Source organism: Fonsecaea erecta, assembly GCF_001651985.1.
Source record: "Fonsecaea erecta strain CBS 125763 chromosome Unknown Scaff3, whole genome shotgun sequence".
Classification (NCBI taxonomy): domain Eukaryota; kingdom Fungi; phylum Ascomycota; class Eurotiomycetes; order Chaetothyriales; family Herpotrichiellaceae; genus Fonsecaea; species Fonsecaea erecta.
In genome coordinates this window covers 510,761-529,425 of record NW_017387246.1, presented here as the reverse complement: position 1 = coordinate 529,425, position 18,665 = coordinate 510,761, and the positions used below count along the sequence as shown (strand labels likewise).

Sequence of the window (18,665 nt, the reverse complement as noted above, 5' to 3'; positions counted from 1 at the left end):
CTTCAACAACCATTCCCCAGCGAATGTTCTCACTCATATTTCCCAAGGCGACTCTGTCTATCGTGCGCATTGAACGGGAAACGTTCTCAACATGGCAAAGGCCCCCGCCCACGGACACCGCCCCGTTCAACAGATGATCCCAATATGCCCTGTTGCCATGAAATCTTAGACTTGATCTTATGCGAGAAACGCAATCCCGTGCTCAGAAACTACCAACAGCTCCGTTGTTGCGTGCCGACGACTGGGGGCAAAGATACGTGGAAACTCATATTTGAGCATCGGGGGATCATAGGACTGGGAAGTGTGGCTGGATACTGGAACGCGTCGGTCAAGCTTGAATTCGAGCATTCGTATAACGCTTATAGCATAGTCACTGTAGCTGATGGACGTCAGATAGAGAAGCGCACATCAGATGAGCGGCACTCCTCGTGACTGACTGGCAATCAAGTATGTTCGCCGTCCAAAGACTCCCTTCTCCTCTTTGCTCTTCTTCGCCCTTCTCCCAAGTGATCCAGCTTGCTCGCTGAGCAACCCTCCAGACCCAACAGCCAGCTCCACTGGACGACGTTCTCATTCTACGAAGTCCAGTAGAACCAGCCCCAGGCCGGCTCGAAGACTACGCATCTGAGCTTCGGCATACATCGGCAGAAATTGCTTGTACGCAGCGCCTGTACTGGCTTGTGGCAGCGTCGGCTTGCTTGCTTGCGCGCACAAGAACAAGGCGGCTCGGCACAGGTCGGTATCTGAGAACTGACGTGCCTGGATCGCGGGTGTCGAGAGTACCAGCCCACCTGGATCCCGTCCCTGCCAATGTTCAGATTTGGTGTGCGGCGTCGGAAACACGGGTACTGGCGACACCCTCGTACTCGTTTTGAAGCTCGCGGTCTAGGTGGTTTTTGAGCAGGTTCCGCCGAGACCTTGTCAGAGCGGTAAATCTGGCGCATCCCGGAGGAATATGTCCCGCTTGGCAAGCAGCGTTTCGAGCACAGGGTCGAGCACAGGCGCATCATAGAGAAACAGCTGGAACAGGCGCTTGGAATTTTCAAACTCGAAAACTCCAATCTTCCCCCCCAGGGCAGCCATGTGCCGGGAAAACCAACCTTCCGACAAGCCCCGGTCCCTGCTTTCGTCTGTGAAAAATCTATCTCCAAGTTCCTCAGCCACGGCTCCTACGAAGAACAGGTAGAGCAGCACCTCTCCGTATTCTTCCAGTCTCTCAAGCTCAGAGAGATGTTGTAACACCAGGGTCAGTTCAGCCCGCAGATGGTGAAATGGAATATACATTGCAATTCTTTCCCAGCTGAAGACGAAGATCGTTCTCTGGCAGTACTCGAAGGCAAGGCAAAGCGATTTCTCGAGCTCATATTCGAGCCGTCTGCGCGCGGACATGTTGGTATACCTAGAGTATCTGTCCACAATGTCGTGGTACATGAGCATGCAAAACGCTGAAACGGCATAACGGCGCACGTGAACCCACGACTGAATTGCATCAGCAGTCTTAGTGTCGGATGCATTCGTGTCACAGCCGCCTCCATCATTAGGATTTAGTGCCTGAGCAATATGTCTGCTCAAGAGGATCTCTCGATGACCTGCCAAGTAGTGTCTGAGGGAAGAATCGAGGCTCTTGTGGAAGATCGCTTCACCTTTGAGAAGCGGCATATCCCTGGACTGTGCTCTAGCAACATCAAGGACTCGCTGAGAATTGGCAAATGGTTGTTGGTTCCAAGGTCCCGGATCCCATTCCCAAATGGCAAAACTAGGCGGTCGCATAAAGAGATGAGAGCTCAGGTTGTCCATGAGAACAATGCGCAACACCAGCGTCCACGGAAGTTGGCCTAGCCCACCCCCTTCGGCGACCAGTAGTCGAACAGCTTCAGAATGTGTACGGCTCTCGGGGAATTCTCCTGCGAAGAAGTGCATCATGGCGGCCAAGTAAGCCCCCTTTAGTGTGTTGATTCCTAGAGCGCGTCCATTGACGAGTCCTTGGAGCGACGAAAGACAAGCAATCTTGTGTCTTAACGCGGTAGACAGGATCTTCGACTTCAGCGGTGATTGATGCATTATGCGTGAGACATAGATAGAGGCACCTGCAAACATGGCATGAAGCTGCACCTGACTTGCAATTGCCTCCCGCAGCTCTTCCACCCACGCCGATCTTGCTGCTTTCGATGATGCGGCGCTTATACCAGATGGCCACAGCGACCGCATGAAGCGAAGCTCCCAAAATTGAATCAGATTGTTGTCGAGTGCATTGATCGGTAGAGCTGCAGCTGCAAATGGATCCGAGCTGCCATTGCCGAGCAATGTGAGTGGATTGGGCTCAACATCGCAGTGTCTGTAAGTCTCCTGTGGCTGGACATCATTTGCACGGGTTGGAAAACCACGTTCAGCCCTCGGAGATCTTGATGACCCTGGGGATTGTGCAGAACGTTTGGCGGACAATGGAAGAAGTTGGCTCTCTGCCAGTCTCCGTCTCCCTCCCACTAACCTTACTCTCCATTTCGATACATGGGCCGTCCGGCTGCCCTGGCCCTCGTCATCCCCATGGAGCACGGCTTCTTTGCTTTCCACTGGATCTGGAGTCGTTGAAGAATTGCCACTTCTTTGACCGGTAGGTGCCCCAGTGTTGAAAAGAGTTTCATCCTTCAGCACCTTCGCCCTTCGTCGCTTCTCGCGTTCTTTGTGAGTAGCGACGTGTGAATTGATGGCGAACGCTTCATCCTTGTCCCGCCGCCCCCGAATATTTTCGGCGTTTTTTACCACGAAGAGATAATTTTTCCCAGGCCGATCGTGTGGACTATTGCCTTCCATTATTGCACACTTGCCTCGTTACCCGACTCAGCGGAGCAGGCACGCGCATGTGGAACAAATATTGATCCGTTTCTTACCTTCAGAAGAGGTTCTGGAGAATGGAATGGACTTTTGTTTAAAAAAAAGAACGGGCTCGTAAGATGACTTCCTCTGATTCGTGGCGACAACAAAAGTTCCCCACGAGCAACGCAATCTACCTTAGCGCTATTATCAGGGGAAGCCTTGCCGGTATTGAGTGTAGCTGCGGGACGATGACAAACAAGACCAATCCCATATAGCAAATCCCCGCAGCGCTGAAGTACACTAGAAGAATCATTGTGGGATCATCAAGGATTTTTGAGTGCATAAGGCAAGGTATTGACTTGTGGTAGGGAGCCATGGTGAGCAGATCCGAGGCATACGCGTGCAGCGGCCATGTGAAGCGTGGGCACCCTGACGGAGCCTTTGGCTCGTTGGCCGGAAACTCGCCCACCGATACAAGTCGAATAAGGCTACCGTTTGTCATGCTTATCAGTGACTAGCCGAGAGCGTTTAATGACTGCTCACTGAGGGAATGTGGCGATGAGTGACGTTATGCTTCAGGGTTTGCTTTGGCGATGGCTTTGTCATTCGACTACTATCGCCAGCCACATCCCACATCACACGGCGTGCGTGGACGGCCTTCCCCCCATGACAACACCGTGGCCTTGTTCGTTTCGGTCATACACAAGGGAGCAGTAAGCAACTTGTCACTGCGTCTTTTTGACTCTCCGGACCAGCTCGTCGTGGGTGGATCCTGCGGTAAAAGAGGGCTTCAGCTTCAGCAGAACCCACAAAAACCCGAGAGCAATTGTAACAATCGTCAGGGATTCGATCGTTGACGGGCTTGCAGTGTTGAGGTCCAAGACTGGGATGGAGATGCGCTCTACTAGTCTTCCTGGAGCAGCACCCTCGGTCGGCACTGGGTCCAGATGGTAGAACATAGTTCTGGGGCCGAACAGTCCTTCAAAGCCAAGATGAATTCTGTCGAAAGGGTTTACAGGAAACTTGGTGCCATCGTCAGCGGTGCAGGCCCAGAAGACAATAGGCCAAGGCATTTCAACTTCGGACGAGCTGCCATTCTTCGGTTCCAAATAGCGTAGGTGCAGCGGTATGGTCACATCCCACACTCCACCAGCAGCTCTCGTTTCTCCAACACTGCCATTCGGCGTCTGTAGCTCGAGTAGCATTGTCGAACCCCATTTCTTGACGACGTAATTTGGCGCCTCTAGGTCCGTCTCGCCTGCAATCGAATGCAATTGGCCGACGTGATGTAACTTCTGAAAAAGCGGGTCGTTGCTGAGAAACGCATATTTGTCGGCAAAGATATGCGAGGGAAGAGTTAGATAGGTCTGCAAGGCACAAACGCTTCCAGGGGGCTTATTGGTGGGTTCAGTCAGCGAAACTGCCGAGGGGAAAGAGATCCGTAAGGTCGGGTGCAGCCCAGTAGGCTCGTCAAACGAAACGGTGTATTTCTGGAACATTGCTTGGTCCGGACCAAAGGAATGATGCCGGGATGGAAAACTGAAAAGTGTAGCTTTCGGATGATCATCTTCTCCAACGACAGTAAGGAAGCCTGATAGTTGAAGGTCCGAGGGCTCAGTTGCTGGAGACGCACTGAGAATACCGACCTCAACCCTGTCGTCCTTTCTGGACTGCACATCGAGATTCCACGCATCGAGAGTCGTGAACTCTCCGATCGGGTCGTAGAATACTGCAGGCTGCTTTGACCAGAAAACACTGATGATGAGAGCATGGGAAATACTGTCGTAGTCAAAGTCCACGGAATCGGCAATGTTTAGAAGCGACACCGTGTGCAGACACTGCAGGTCGTTTCGTACGCAAATAGTATGGTATAGAAAAGCAACAAGATGCTTTGGCGAAGGCAGAAGAGAATAGTACTGAAGGGATGAGGTCTGGGCGAAGCGTTCGGATATCAGAGGAGGGCTGATGAAGGTTGCATCTGGCGAGTCACATCGAAGCTGTTTGCCAAATACCTGGTGGAGGAGGTTGCATAGCCGATCGACCTGGCCTTCGTGCAAAGGGGTGTATTGGACATGTAGACCAGGAGATGTTCTTGAAAGGAAGGGAGCTGTTGTGTTGTAGGGAAGCTCCGGTGCCCACCGAATGTGAAGCTCATGGCATTCTCGTAAGTATCCGGCTATCTCTGTGGGCAGTTCTTCGAGGCCCACAGTCAAGCGTTCTTCTCGTGCTGCCTTCAATGCCCCGAGCAGAAGCTGATTTCGTCGGACTTGGATATCATCTGGATTGACAGCACGACTGGGGTGCGTGATATATGTTGATCTCCTGCGCATAACTGGGGAGTAGTGAAGCTAGGAGCAGCCTCGGTGCAGGTACCAGTGACGGCGGGTTTCCTGTAGTTGTAGTAGGAGTTGGGCGTCGGTGTCTGGAGCGAGAGAGCGAGGTGGTATAGGTGGTTTCATATGGAGGCAGACTTGGCATTGATTTGGTGTTCACGTGTCGCGCGTCAGACGCACAAGAATAGAGTTGGCGCTAGACTTATCGATAAGCGAAGGCACTGACGTCCACCTTGAAATCGGCGACTTTGAATCTTGGAACTGCAACTTGTTCATATTTCACATTACCGGCCAACTGGCTGCTGGTGTGTTTGTGAGAGACCTTCCACCAACGTTACATCCCATTATACTGCTATCAGACAACTCTTCGGGCCTCCTGGCTACCTCGTCGATCCCACTGTGCTGCCACTACCTCCCAATTCAATCCCTCCATCCCTGAGATGGTGCCTACCGTGGCCTCTTCCAGGACACAATTGTCCTACCCGCTCTACGCTGCCGACTTTGACCCTCTCAATCCAGACTTTCTGCTCGTTGGCGGAGGCGGGGGCTCGTCATCGACTGGCGTCCCTAACAAAATCTCCCTGCTCGATACTTCGCAACGCAATCAGTTAAAGGAGGTCCTTGACATTCAACTAGCCAGCGATGAAGACTCAGTCACGAGTCTGGCCGTGGCGGACTCGTCTGCAGCATCGCTCACTGCCTTTGCCGGCATCAACAGTTCTGTCGCCGACCAGAACGCGGGAAAAAATGAACATCTGAGGTCGTTCAAGATCGGGCTGCCAGCAAGGAAAAGGAGGGCTGATGGGAGTGCCGTTGATGAAGATGGGGAGAAGCTGTCGGCTTCAGCACCGGCCTCGCAGCCACTGGGCCGAGCTGCGTTGTTCAAATCTGCGACGACCACCAAGAACGAAACATATCAACGAGTTTTGCGATTTTCGCCGACCACAAAAAGTGGTCAATCTCGACTCGCAGCCATCGCGTCTGGACTTGCCCCGACTAACGAAGTCGTTGTGTTCCGCCCGAACCCAGAGCCCGGGCCGGACGATGTGGTTTCGCGCATCGAGCTTGGTGCTCGCGAGGCAGGGGATGTGGATTTGGCGATTGACGGTGGCGAGAAGGGTGGCTACCTGCTCGCTTACTGCACCGACGACGAAGTATTTCTCCAGCAGATTCCGACATCCTCCAAGCCTGATGCGCCAACATCTCTCTTTCGAGCTGCTGAGATATCAACCTCACTGCCTCCTTCTCAGAGACCCAAGTTTCGGGCTTTGCGCTTTCTCACCCCTCGTCTTCTGCTTCTTCTCCGGAACCGCCCATCGCGAACTGGCGCAGACATATTGGTCCTTCGAGTTAGCCAAGATTGTTCGCAAGCCCGCATAACCCTACGCAAACAACTCAATAGGTCAATACGAGCGGCGGTCGGGCTGGATGTATGCAGCCTGACCGAATCAGAGCAAGGCGAGAGACAGTTCGTGATTGCGGTGGCGGGACAGTCTGGAGAGGACAGTTCGATTGAGGTGTTGGCGCTCGACTACTCGAGAGAGGCAGGGCTGGGAGTTTTCAGATCATACGCCTTCATCAAAGCCGTTCATAATGGGCCCCTTACCCGCCTTGTCTTGTCCAGCTTTACTGGACCAGCTCTTCCGGTCACGAACACAGTTGGACCCCAGTCTCTCCGCCTGGCCTCTGTAGGCGTCGACAAATTTGTCGTCGTCCATTACCTCCCTCTCCGTCCTTTCCCGCCCACCTCATCCAAGACCCCTCGGTACGTGCTCGTTCCTCCAGGACGCTCCGAGACGGTGCAAACATCATTCAGTGTGTTCTTCGCGCTTGTGGTCGTTGGCATTGTGGCATTCCTGATGCAAGCATTCTGCGAGATCCGTGGCGCCGTGCCACCCGTCCTCGGAGCCCCGAACTGGCTATCACCGCGTATGCGCGAACTTGTCGCCCGACCCTATGTCTTCGCCGACCGAATGAGTTCCGCCGTGTCAGATATTCCTGTGGCGGCGCACAGCGCGACGGAAAAGCTCAAAGACTCTGCGGACGAAATCACCTCTACCCTGTCGTCTGTATTGTCGTCGCAAACCGACTCACTGAAGAACCTTGTCGAGGAAAACTCCAATCTGGAAACTCCAAAAGCCATCATTGTGCGGGAGGAGTCCCTGGGTGAAATCTCCACCGAGATTCTACATTCGGACGCCGAGATCGTGAAACAGGAGACGTTGAAGAAGTGGGAAGAACTCAGTGAGGCGCAGAAGAAGGGCTGGAAGCGCAGACTGGTCGACGCGGGTCATTGGGCCGAGCACCAGGGCGAGAACGTGCTGAAGGGCATCTTGTTCTCAGAGCTCGCCGGAGCCGTGGGGAATATGGTTGCCGGAGTTTGAACAGACCATTGATATATTTGGTACCAGGCCTGCAGCACATCGTTGGAAATCTATATTTTGAGATGTTTTATGTTCTATGATCGTGTCTGTCGTATCAGCATTCCTTTTGCCTCCCCCTTTTCAGACGAATCTCGACCTCTTCATCCCGTAAACATCAATACATCAATACGTCTCGTCAGCACTGACCCCGTAGGTTCCCCCCGCAGCATACCACGCGGCCATGATCAGATCGCACAGGTCCTTGGCCTCGACGTCCTTGAGGGGCAGGTGGTGGCCGCCCTCGAAGTCCATATGGAAGCAGTGGTCGCTGTCGCAGGCCTTCATCAGCTCGAGGCAGCCGGGCTTGACGTGGTCGTCGCGGCCCCACGCGTGCACCGTGGGCACCTGCTTGAGGAGCTCGTAGTCGGCAACGTCGACGTCTTCGCTGAGGGAAATGGGTGGGAAGGGGCCCCCGATCATCACGCCGAACTTGAATTTCCAGCGACTTTGTCCTCGCCCGCTGTCGCGCTCCTCGATCTTCTGGCGGAGCAGCAGACCCGGCACGAGGCGCGCGCCCTGCGAGAAGCCAATGGCGCCCACGAAGCTGTCGACGCCGCCATTCTCCTCCATGGCCCGGAGGATGATGCGGTCCAGGGCCTCGACCTCCTCGCGCGGCGTGGGCTCGCGATCGCTCTCGCCCGCCTTGAACTTGCGGGTCACCCACCGGTAGAAGGGCGCGCAGGACGCGAACACCGGCAGCATGCCGAACCCGGGTGTGCCCTCGATGGGCGCCTGCACGAACACGAACCGGAACTGCTTCTCCAGGTTCCAGAGCAGCCGCCGGCACTGGATCTTGAACACCGTGCTGTTCGACCCGCCGCCGTGCAGCATCAGGATCGCCGGCAGGGGCGTACCCGTGTGGGAGTGCGTGGGATGGGTGGCCATCGTGTGGTGACGCGCTGTAACGGGATTATATCTTGTTGCTGGTGGCTGATTTCGTCCTGATCCGGATGTTCTGAGGTTCTCGAATAAGGCAGCGCTTATTGTTCGTCTTCAGTATGTAGGTCGTATTAGAACGCTCAGTATACTAGCTTGGGATCGCTGACGCCGGGGGTTAAATCGTGAGCCCGTTCCTCTGGGATTTTGCGGGCCGTCTGAGAAGATCCTGCCCCCTGTTTGGCGCTTATCAAATTTAAAAAGCAACGAACGTTTGTATCAAATCTTCTGTTGCTGAGGTTGAATGCGGTTTCCCGGACTTGAGATCGATGTATGTGCCAGAGACAGCCCCTGCCTCGATAATATGATGTCGAGTTGAGTAACCTTTATGTTCTGCGAAATAGAAAAGGGAGGGAAAGTCTCGATTGAAGAACAGAGCCGGGTGAAGACAGGGGCGATTCACGTGATAAGGCTAGATACGGCCACCGACGAGGCTGAGAATTATCTCGCGCTTTAGCCGTGCCGCCTCGGTTTGTAAAACTAGAGCTGGTGGAAATTAGGGAGCCAGGGATCTCGTAGGTTAGAGTCGGATTGAATGTGCATGGTCAGCCCTTCTATGGACTATCATGGTGCCCCAGTGACTCCGGGGGCATGTGCTGAGAGAGACGAGTTGAGAAGCAACCATTCCATACTGCCAACCAGCGTCTCACACCAAGAATGTCCCGCTATTGGAATGAATCACGATCCCCGTCGCGTTGGCATCCTTCAAGCAGTAGAGGTATGCCTCGGCCAAGTCTACAGGCTGGCCAACTTTCGCAGTGGGCATCTTGCTCTCATGGTCCGCAAAGAATGCCTGTTTCCCTCCCTCCCCCATGCCCTGCCAAAGATCTGTCTCAATCACCCCAGGAGCGACACAATTGACGCGTATGGGCGCCAGGTCGAAAGCCAATTGCCGTGTGAGACCATTCAATCCAGCCCCGATGAGTGCGAGCATGGACCAGCCTCCAGCAATGGGTTTTTCCGATATGGAACCGCCGGTCAAGACGATCGACGAGTGCCGATCCTTCTTCATGTACCTGGTCCCGATTTTGACCACCAGGATTGCAGCAATGGTCCGAACTTGATTGCATTTCTGCCACTTCTCCAGTGTCACCTCCTCGAGCGGGATCATGGGCAGTCGATCTCCGGCCATGTACACAATATGGTCAACATCGCCCACCTCTTTGAACAGAGCTTCGATATTGGCCTCGACATTGGGACTGGCCAGGTCACAGGCGAACCCGTAAATGCGGTCTTGAGCGTCTGGGTAGTCACTGACCAGCTGGGCGCACATGTCCTTGACTTTGGAGGCTCGGGACGAAGAGAGGATGATTGTTGCTCCAAACTCGATGAGGCCCTGTGCAACACTAATACCAACACCACCAGTGCCTCCAACCAGAAGAATACGCTGGCCCGCAAGTTTGCTTGTGAATCGGACAGGAGACATGTCTGTGGTAGGTGTTGTTTGGTCTCGAAAAGGATTGCTGGAAATCTGAGAAGATGTCGGCAGAACACTCGCTTTTTGTGATTACAATGGTGATGGTTGGGTAGGTGCTGTGCTATACAGATGGACGGAGAAGGCTCGATGGACGCTTCGAGTGTTTTATCACTTTTCGCATTTTCGGGTTGTCCTTCAACACTTGGTGTCTCCTGTTTGCAGTCTCTTCTATCTCCGCCATCTCCGTTTGTTTAGCTTGACGGTGAGTACAACCACCCCTGTGGCGGAGTACAACATATGCTGGTTGTTGACGGGACGCAATCTCCGTCGAGCCCAATATCGGCAGACTATGCTCACCGTCTGGTTCTCCTCTTTTTCTGGGTGCGTCGAACATGATTGGATTGTCCGGCACAGGCTGTAGAAGACTGGAAGAAGCAACAGAAAACGCAAGTTCCGCATTAGGAAAATGCGATGGGCCTGACGCGACGTCACTGTTGTTGATGGGCGTCTTTTGCTTTTTCTCTGCTCTTTGCTCTTATTCAGCTATCAACAATTTGTCAGCCAAAGACCATTCTGCATACCATGTTACCATTGAGGAGATCTGCAAAGTGTCCCGGCATGATTCTTAACGCCGAAAATGATAAATCGTGGCGGCTATCAAAGCGTACCATACTGAACGTCTCAGCTCGGACGAAAGTCTCTTCAGGAGCCTGACCGCAATGTGCCCTTCATACGCTTTGTGAAGATTGCAGAGCATGGTCCATCTCGGATGAGCTAGGCAATGAGTATGTTGGTGAGATGGAACATATGGTGAACACCTCGGCCGGTTTGTATTGCAATGTAGTTCGAGGACATCTGGCCCAATCAAGTCCCGAGAAACGATGAAGCGCGATAATGGACAATGTGCTGAGCCGGCACGAACAGAGCACCAGAGAAGTCTCCAGAGAAGTCTCACGGCCTATTCAGAACTCGTCACATTCATTTCTTCATCCGTCATAGAGCACTCTATTTGTCTCTAAGCATTGCTTTCCAACATTTAGGACGAAGTCGAAGACGACAAAGGCGGGAAGAACGGGGGGCCTCAGCCTCGCTATGTTGGAGATGACTGGCCCTGAAGGATCGGGTCGTCGCGTGCGTTTCCAACATGTTGAGACCTTCGTACCAACTCTCAAGGAAGATGATGCTTCATCAACTTCTTCTCTGATAAAGGCCTTGAGATCTCGCTTCACAGGGTTTTGGGCGTCGCGCCAATTCGCAGTAGCTGATCGAGTGATATGTTTACCTGGCACAGATAGAAGCAGGTAGATGAAGCAGCGCATGTCTCGTCCTCTCAAACAATGTCCGCTTTGAACACCAACGCAACACCGTCGTCGCCAGCCGTAACAATTCTGCTTCCACCACCACCTTGTACGAACCCCAATACGCCACCTCCTTCTCCCTCCCCTCGGTGTCCCTTCCACTCCTGGACGAACCCTTGACCCGCCGCCGTCGTCCCGCCCCTCACATCCCATCTCCTGACCACGCCATCCATGCCCGCGGAGGTCAAGAGCCAACCGCCCTTTGTCGGATTCCTGACGAATTCCACTTTGACGACTGCATACTCTTCATGCGCCTCTTTAATATGTCTCCGTACCGCAAAGCGATGGGCCGTATCGAAGAGGGCAATGGTGCCATCGACGCTTCCCGCGGCAAGGATGTTGAGTGGTGGAGAGGAGAATGAAAGTGTCTCGACGCCGTCAGACTGAGCTTGGAGAGAGGCGAGGATCTGTCCGGCCGAAGAGGCTTGCTGTTGTCTCCCGGCGCCTTTGGAGCCGCCAGTCTTCTTTGCCTGATCAGCCGGTTGTGGCAGGCCGACGACTTTGATGTTCCCGCCCGCACCGCCCACGGCAACAATCGATGGGGTACATGCTACGCTGTACAAACCGCCTTCAACTTCGAAGCGTTGGTCTGCGGCGGTGAAGGAAATGACAGCTTGACCCGCGGCGAACACGTCACAGACATAGAGGCTGCCATCTTCCGAGACTGTCGCAAGGAGCGAACCGTCTGGTGTCCACGCTCCCGCGGTGCATGATGCAGTGTGGAGGTAGAACGCTTGTACGATTGTGAGAGGGCTGGCTTTGTCGTCGGCGTTGATCTGATAGACCCAGACTGAGCCGTCGTTGGCGCCGAGAGCGATTACGTTCTCCTGATCCTTGTTGGGCGAGGGCGCTACCCAGTTGATCTCTTCCACTTCAGCCGTCTCGGCCACAAATGTCCATTTTCTCGAGTCCGCGGATGACCTCCACGCCCGTAGTTTCCCGTCAAGTCCTGCCGTTACCACGTATTCGCCTCGGGGGTATGTGAAGGCCACCGCGTTGACCGAGTCGGTATGCCCATCCAGCTTTTGGAGGGGTGGGATGCTTTTTCTCTCGCCCTGAGGCGCGTTGGTGTTCTGGGGTGTGTTAGGTACCGATGCGTCAAAAAGGTATGCGACGTCGTCGCCGCCACCTGTGACCACGATGGATGGATTGGAGGGGTGTTGCGCTATGCAGAATATACTGTCTGTATGGGAGTCAAAGTGTGCGGCGGAGTCGTTTTGTAGTTGGATTTCTTGCTCTTCTCCTTCCATATCTTCATCTTCGTCTTCCATTGGGTGGTCAGGGTCGTCGTCTATTATCTCTTCGGCGGCTTCATCTGCGTCCAGGAGGCCGTCGTCCTCTGGTTCTATATTGTCGGGCGGCCGAGGGACCGGCTGAGGGTGAGACATGCTGGGTTGATGAACTTGGGTTGTTTGAGGGGAAGTGTATATGCTAAAGTCTTAGCAAGGAAGAGGAAGGAAGTGCAATGGAGTATTCGAATTGTGCAAAGGCAGAGAGAGAGTCTTATGAGGGATTGATGCGACGCCCCCGCTTAGAAATGCGTTTCTTGTGCTGTTTACCCGCACGAAAAAAAGAGCTGGGTGAGTTTTTGGAGATGGCGGGACCTTTGCGTCATTGGCTACTTACGGTAGGTACACACGTACGAGGTATATGTACATATCATTAGTCGTAGGGGCGCTGGGAAGACCAGCTCCCTCGTACAAATTCATGAGACACTCCATGCATGATCGAGCAAGGCCATATCAGATCTGATGACAGATTTTCCAACCGGAGACAGATCACTTTGATGGAATATAATAAATATTCAGAGAGGGGGGCTGAAGTGCATGGGGGACCGACCACTCAGCCCTGCGACAGAATCCTCGGCCTCGTCGGTTGAGATTCGCAATTAATAAGTGATTCTGTTGAGTTCGATGTCTTATGTCCAATCTCCGGTTTGCTTACTGTGAATCTAAGGGCCGTCAGGAATGGACAGCTTCTTATCCGATACACCGCCCACCGAAAGGCAGAAGCTGCATCTCTCTGGTCAATAAATATCACGAATCAGCCCCAACTGGAGAAATTTGTCTCCATCCCTGAACAGCGATCCAGGGGTGCGGTCCGTCCCACAGCTTACGAGTACAGCATGTGGCCCTTCCGCTGATCTGAGAGCTTCATATTGCCTCTGGCACCAAATGGAGGATTCATGCAGTGTCTCTTCGAACACACAGCAAATGGTGAAAATGCCAGATAGGGCCCAAAGTTGCGGGATGGCATCTCCTTCTTCGGAGAGAGTTCGTTGATTGTCCTGGTATAAGTGCTGTGAGTCGCCGTGGCCAGTATCCGGGACCATGGTAAGACGAGCACTCTGTAGCTCTCCGTTCAGAATGTCCACCGATCACCGCTCTCTGCAACCCTTTGGCATCTCCGTGGTTTTATCCTTCTCCCATACTGTGGACGCAGGTTTCTGAAACGCTCATCCGTCTCCATAGCGGTAGAAAGGCTGAAGAGGTGGCTGATTTGGCTTACACCCTTTACCCTGGTTCCAAGGCCTCTCATTCGTCATTTGGGCTGGATGATAGCTACGCTGTGGAACGTAACAAGCCGGACTTGTTACTAAGAGAAGCAAAAGGCAAGTAACCGTGCAGGTGGCACGCGGCTGGGGCTCCATGGCGTGGATCAAATGCAATTGAACACAGCCGTTCGGCGAATTTGCAACTCCTGAGCGTGTTTCAGATACATCGGAAAAGTTACCCATGGTGACCCTGGCGACAAATCTCCCAGGTGAAGATCGTGCCTAGCTAGGCGACCCTAAACCCTGGTCGTATAACTGGAATCCCTCCCACATAAGGGCGCATCCAGGCTGCTGATGCCCAGCCGGAGGGGACTCTTGTCCCCCAATCGCACTCCCCCTTCTTCCTCCTGGGTGCCTCTCCTCCCCAATTATTTTTGCTCGCCTCCCACGACACCATTCTTCTTCCACCTCTTCCACAATTCCACCCTTTCTAGCCGCCCATTGTTACAGTGAAATATTGGCTGCCCATTGGGCCAGTCCAGGCCAATCCTATCGTCCCTCTTCCTGGTTTGAAGGTTTCAGCCTGATCCTGAATCGACCCCAGTGCCGTCTGCCACTCGTTCGTTTGCTCGCTCGTCCATGCGATCCTCCATCGCCCTATTCCTCTCCGGCTGCCTCACCCACCCTAGTCTTCGGTGCTGCTCTCTAGACCAATTCTTGTTCTCGCGGTTCAAGGACCACGACTCCCGACGTCGTATGGAATTCTGCCGTACAATGCCATTGTCTATTCACTGATACTCTTGTCAAAGTATTTTTTTGGACCGGATAGGGCTGCCACAATATCGCCGGTCAGAGAGTGTGGATCAGACTGCGCTCACCAACACACCAACCCCAGGCCAAGACTCTGTACAAGGAGTATCTCAAACGGATTGACTGGGCCTTCGCACGACGGCTTTCGACTTCTACTCGTCCCCTTCACTTCGGTAGTCTGAGATTCTCGGAGCCGCACGTATGCTGTCACAGCTTGCGCCTGCTCAGCCGATCACCGCTCCCCTCTGAATCCCAGTTCTACTTCAATATTAACCTCTTGTCTTGCGTCTCCGGCCCAACGCCACACCTTGACGTGTAATTGAGGCCCTTTTCGAACGCCGCCCCGACAATGGCTTCAGGGCCCGAAAATGGGTAAGTGGCACAGCGAAAGAACCGAGAAACTTTCGTCGCACGTTTTGTGGTCATCCTACTGACTCTGTGCCAGCTTCTACTCCTCGGGCCAATTTATGAATCCAGGTCCTGCACCTCGCCCCCCTACCGACCGGCCTCGACATCTGGAGTTGCAGCGCTCGAACACCTCGATACCGACGAGCACCTTCGACTCCATGTCGTTAGGAGGCCCCGCCTCCCCAGCCGTCAGCACTCCGAGTGCCCCTTTCTTCTCCAATGGCAGTTCTCTGTCCCTATCAACAAACGGAAAACCTTCGGGTCCGGTCACTATCATCAAGGAAGGCCATGTGCGCTGCAAAGAAGACAAGTTCCTCGCTCAATGGAACCAACGATACCTGATTCTCCGCGAGTTCAGACTGGATTTCTTGAAGAGTGAGAACGGGAAGCTCATGCAGTCCATCCAATTGAACACTGTGACGGGTGTGACTCGTTCTGAGGAGACCCGAATGGCCTTTGAGATCACTCGCGTTGCGAATCCCAAGGATGCGGGCAGCAAAATCGTCATGGCTCGTGATTTGCCAACCCGGACCATTACCTGTGAGGTCCGCAACGACGATGAAATCTACGACTGGATTGATAAAATATATGAGCGGTGTCCTGGCATGGGGGGCGTCAGCAACCCCACAAACTTCAACCATCGTATCCACGTTGGCTTTGACCCTCAGACAGGCGGCTTTGTCGGGTTGCCACAGGAGTGGGAGAAGCTGTTGAACAATTCCGCCATTACCAGAGACGACTACAAGAAGAATCCCCAGGCCGTCATCGAAGTGTTACAGTTTGTCTCAGACCAGAAAATGCGTGAGCAGCACCCCGAGATGTACACCCCCGGCATGCTCACCCCGCCAGCAGCTCAGCCGAATAAACAACTTGGATACCCAACAGGGGGCAATAGTGTTGCTCCACCAAGGCCAGCGCCACCAACAGATGCGCAACGATATAATGCTAATCAGTTCATCAACAAATACCAGGAAGGCCCCTCCCGGATAGGCACTCCCCCAGGGAAACCGCCGTTGCAGCGGTCGCAGACAGACAAGGGTGCATATGACATGGAGGCTGATGCCGCGCGGATCAAAGCAATCGCCAACGAAGAACAAAAGCGTCGTCAGATGGAGGCGGAAGCGAAGCGGGTGCGAGACGTTGAAAGACAGAGGGAACAGGAGCGCGACGAGATTGAGCGCAACCGCAGAGAACAAGAAGCCTATAACGCCTCGTTACCAAAGACACGTCCGCCACTAGCTCAGCAGGAGATTGGGGGATACGGAAATGGCTCTGAGCGCGGACCCAACCGGCAAGATCCAAGATACAACCCCGCGAGAGCCGCTCCCAGTGCTCCCCAGCAATCATCGTCAGTATCAATCAGGCAAAACCCCACAGCGCAGAGACCGGCTCCCTCTGCCCCGAGCAGCATTTCCCAAAAATCCATTCCTCAATCCCTTTCGGCCAGTCAGAGTTCATTACGATCGCCCGAGAGCAGAGAACGTGATCGGCAGCCTTCGCCTAATGCTCGATATCCTCCAGGCGAGCTGTCGCGGAAGGACTCGACGCCTAAGCCGCAGACCAATGGTGCCAACGGACAGTCCGCGAGTCGGTCACAAGGATCTGTCCAGCAACCTAAACCTCTCAATGTGGCCAAACAGCCGCAGGCGAAACCTGCGACCGATCCGCGCAAGGAAGCCGAGATTGCTTTGACGGCGAAGAAACCCGTCGAAGAGCGGGCCAAGGAGGTGCGAATGTCGAGTATGAGCGAAAGCGAAGTCATGGCAAAGCTAAAGCAGGTGGTGTCCAAAGACAATCCTTTGGAGTCCTACAGCAAGCAAAAGAAGATCGGTCAGGGCGCTTCCGGTTCAGTTTACGTTGCGCGAGTTAAGGAAAGCGCAACGTCGGCTGTCGCACGTGAACTGTACCGTACACACGGTCCCAAGGGTCAAGTCGCCATCAAACAGATGGATCTTCGCAACCAGCCGCGCAAAGAGTTGATCGTCAACGAAATCATCGTCATGAAAGATTCCAAACACCCCAACATCGTCAACTTCCTCGACTCCTTCCTCCAAGAACAGAACAATGAGCTCTGGGTGGTGATGGAGTTTATGGAAGGTGGCGCGCTCACAGATATCATCGACAACAACCCGGTGATTACCGAGGATCAGATTGCCACAATCTGCTACGAAACCTGCAAAGGGTTGGCTCATTTACATTCTCAAGATATTATCCACCGAGATATCAAGAGTGACAATGTGCTGCTCGACCGAGTGGGCAATGTCAAAATCAGTAAGTGACTCCAATGTCTGACCTGAAGCGATCATGTTACTGACTACGACAATACAGCCGACTTTGGGTTTTGTGCCAAGCTCACGGAATCAAAGAGCAAACGCGCGACGATGGTTGGGACACCATACTGGATGGCCCCCGAAGTTGTCAAGCAAAAAGAATACGGACCCAAGGTTGACATTTGGTCGCTCGGCATCATGGCCATTGAGATGATTGAGTCGGAGCCGCCGTATCTCAACGAAGAACCGCTCAAGGCCCTGTTCTTGATTGCCACAAACGGCACACCGCGGTTGAAGAACCCCAACAAACTGTCACGGGAATTGAAGGCATTCCTCAGTGTCTGTCTCTGCGTTGACGTCAGAAGCCGGGCCAGCGCCGACGAACTGCTGAAGAACGACTTCATGCGCATGGGCTGCAGTTTAGCGAGTCTGAGCGAACTGTTGAAATGGCGAGAGAAGGGTCGGCAGTGACCGGACCGGCTCGCGGCGCACTAAGGGGCCCGGGGTAATATGGGACATCACTGGGCTGGAGGACGAAGTCAACCGCCATTGGGAAAGGATCATACAGGCGTCGACAGTCATTTCACTCCACACGCACATCTTGGATACAGTGCTGAAGATTGTTTGGAGCTGCGCTTATGGAAAGTCCAGACCAACCAGAACAGAAGCGAGCGACTTACAAGCGAGCGGACGATGGCCGCGGGTTCTTATCGAGACCCAGAGATGCCAAAGGAGAGGGGAACCTACGATGATGGTTATTTCATGGTTGATGATTGAATGGGAAACGGATCTTTGCGTTAAATGCCTGCCAGTTCACCGGGAGCATCTTCTCCTACCACTGCTTTGCACAAGGACATACCTGGACATGAAGGGTGGTGGTATGTTGTGGCATCATGCAAGCTCGTACGTGGCAGCAAGCTGCCGGTTAGATGGGACACAGTCGGCACGAGTCTTGGGCATCGATATGCCACGTCAAGCGGATGCAGCGCTTGCAAAGACAAGAAGGTGAAGGTGACGGTGAAAGTCTGCACTATACACATTGAGCATGGAGCTGAGGGGGGAAGAAAGGAGAAGCACAGAGCGAGAAGGTGCTTTAACCAAAAGAAATAAAAGGAGAGAATCAAATCCAGGTGTCAAAGCTTCAAACATTCTATCTATCTATCTGTCTGTCTGTCTGTCTGTCCATCTGTCTCTCTGACCTGAACTTCCACGACTCTCCAAGCCCCATCGGCAGTCGGGAGCAGCTTCACCCGACCGACAAGATGACAAACGGGCTTACAAGTGACACCAGGCACGAGGCAATCGGGAATCCATGCCCCTATTTCTCTTCAGGCCCCATTGGGCCGATGAGCTGCCAGTGGGAACACGACACGGAGCGACGCGAAGAACGGAGTCTTACAGA

The 18,665-nt window shown here is 53.8% G+C and overlaps 7 protein-coding genes across 7 annotated transcripts; 2 read left to right on the top strand and 5 right to left on the bottom strand.

Annotated features, from left to right (window-relative positions):
• Positions 1-921: 921 nt before the first annotated feature.
• AYL99_03446 (hypothetical protein) lies at positions 922-2,811 on the bottom strand (the record flags this gene model as incomplete). The annotated part of the gene is made up of 1 exon (XM_018834962.1): positions 922-2,811. One exon carries the CDS (start codon positions 2,809-2,811, stop codon positions 922-924), a length of 1,890 nt encoding a protein of 629 aa, XP_018694612.1.
• A 728-nt stretch (positions 2,812-3,539) lies between these two features.
• Positions 3,540-5,144, bottom strand: AYL99_03445 (hypothetical protein; the record flags this gene model as incomplete). The annotated part of the gene is made up of 1 exon (XM_018834961.1): positions 3,540-5,144. The coding sequence occupies one exon, from the start codon at positions 5,142-5,144 to the stop codon at positions 3,540-3,542; it is 1,605 nt and encodes a 534-aa protein (XP_018694611.1).
• A 443-nt stretch (positions 5,145-5,587) lies between these two features.
• On the top strand, positions 5,588-7,531 carry AYL99_03444 (hypothetical protein; the record flags this gene model as incomplete). Its single annotated transcript, XM_018834960.1, has 1 exon — positions 5,588-7,531. The coding sequence occupies one exon, from the start codon at positions 5,588-5,590 to the stop codon at positions 7,529-7,531; it is 1,944 nt and encodes a 647-aa protein (XP_018694610.1).
• A 162-nt stretch (positions 7,532-7,693) lies between these two features.
• On the bottom strand, positions 7,694-8,455 carry AYL99_03443 (hypothetical protein; the record flags this gene model as incomplete). Its single annotated transcript, XM_018834959.1, has 1 exon — positions 7,694-8,455. The coding sequence occupies one exon, from the start codon at positions 8,453-8,455 to the stop codon at positions 7,694-7,696; it is 762 nt and encodes a 253-aa protein (XP_018694609.1).
• A 697-nt stretch (positions 8,456-9,152) lies between these two features.
• Positions 9,153-9,932, bottom strand: AYL99_03442 (hypothetical protein; the record flags this gene model as incomplete). The annotated part of the gene is made up of 1 exon (XM_018834958.1): positions 9,153-9,932. One exon carries the CDS (start codon positions 9,930-9,932, stop codon positions 9,153-9,155), a length of 780 nt encoding a protein of 259 aa, XP_018694608.1.
• A 1,321-nt stretch (positions 9,933-11,253) lies between these two features.
• AYL99_03441 (hypothetical protein) lies at positions 11,254-12,669 on the bottom strand (the record flags this gene model as incomplete). Its single annotated transcript, XM_018834957.1, has 1 exon — positions 11,254-12,669. The coding sequence occupies one exon, from the start codon at positions 12,667-12,669 to the stop codon at positions 11,254-11,256; it is 1,416 nt and encodes a 471-aa protein (XP_018694607.1).
• Positions 12,670-14,934: 2,265 nt separating this feature from the next.
• AYL99_03440 (hypothetical protein) lies at positions 14,935-17,734 on the top strand (the record flags this gene model as incomplete). The annotated part of the gene is made up of 3 exons (XM_018834956.1): positions 14,935-14,957; positions 15,031-17,264; positions 17,322-17,734. 3 exons carry the CDS (start codon positions 14,935-14,937, stop codon positions 17,732-17,734), a joined length of 2,670 nt encoding a protein of 889 aa, XP_018694606.1.
• Between the last annotated feature and the right edge of the window lie 931 nt (positions 17,735-18,665).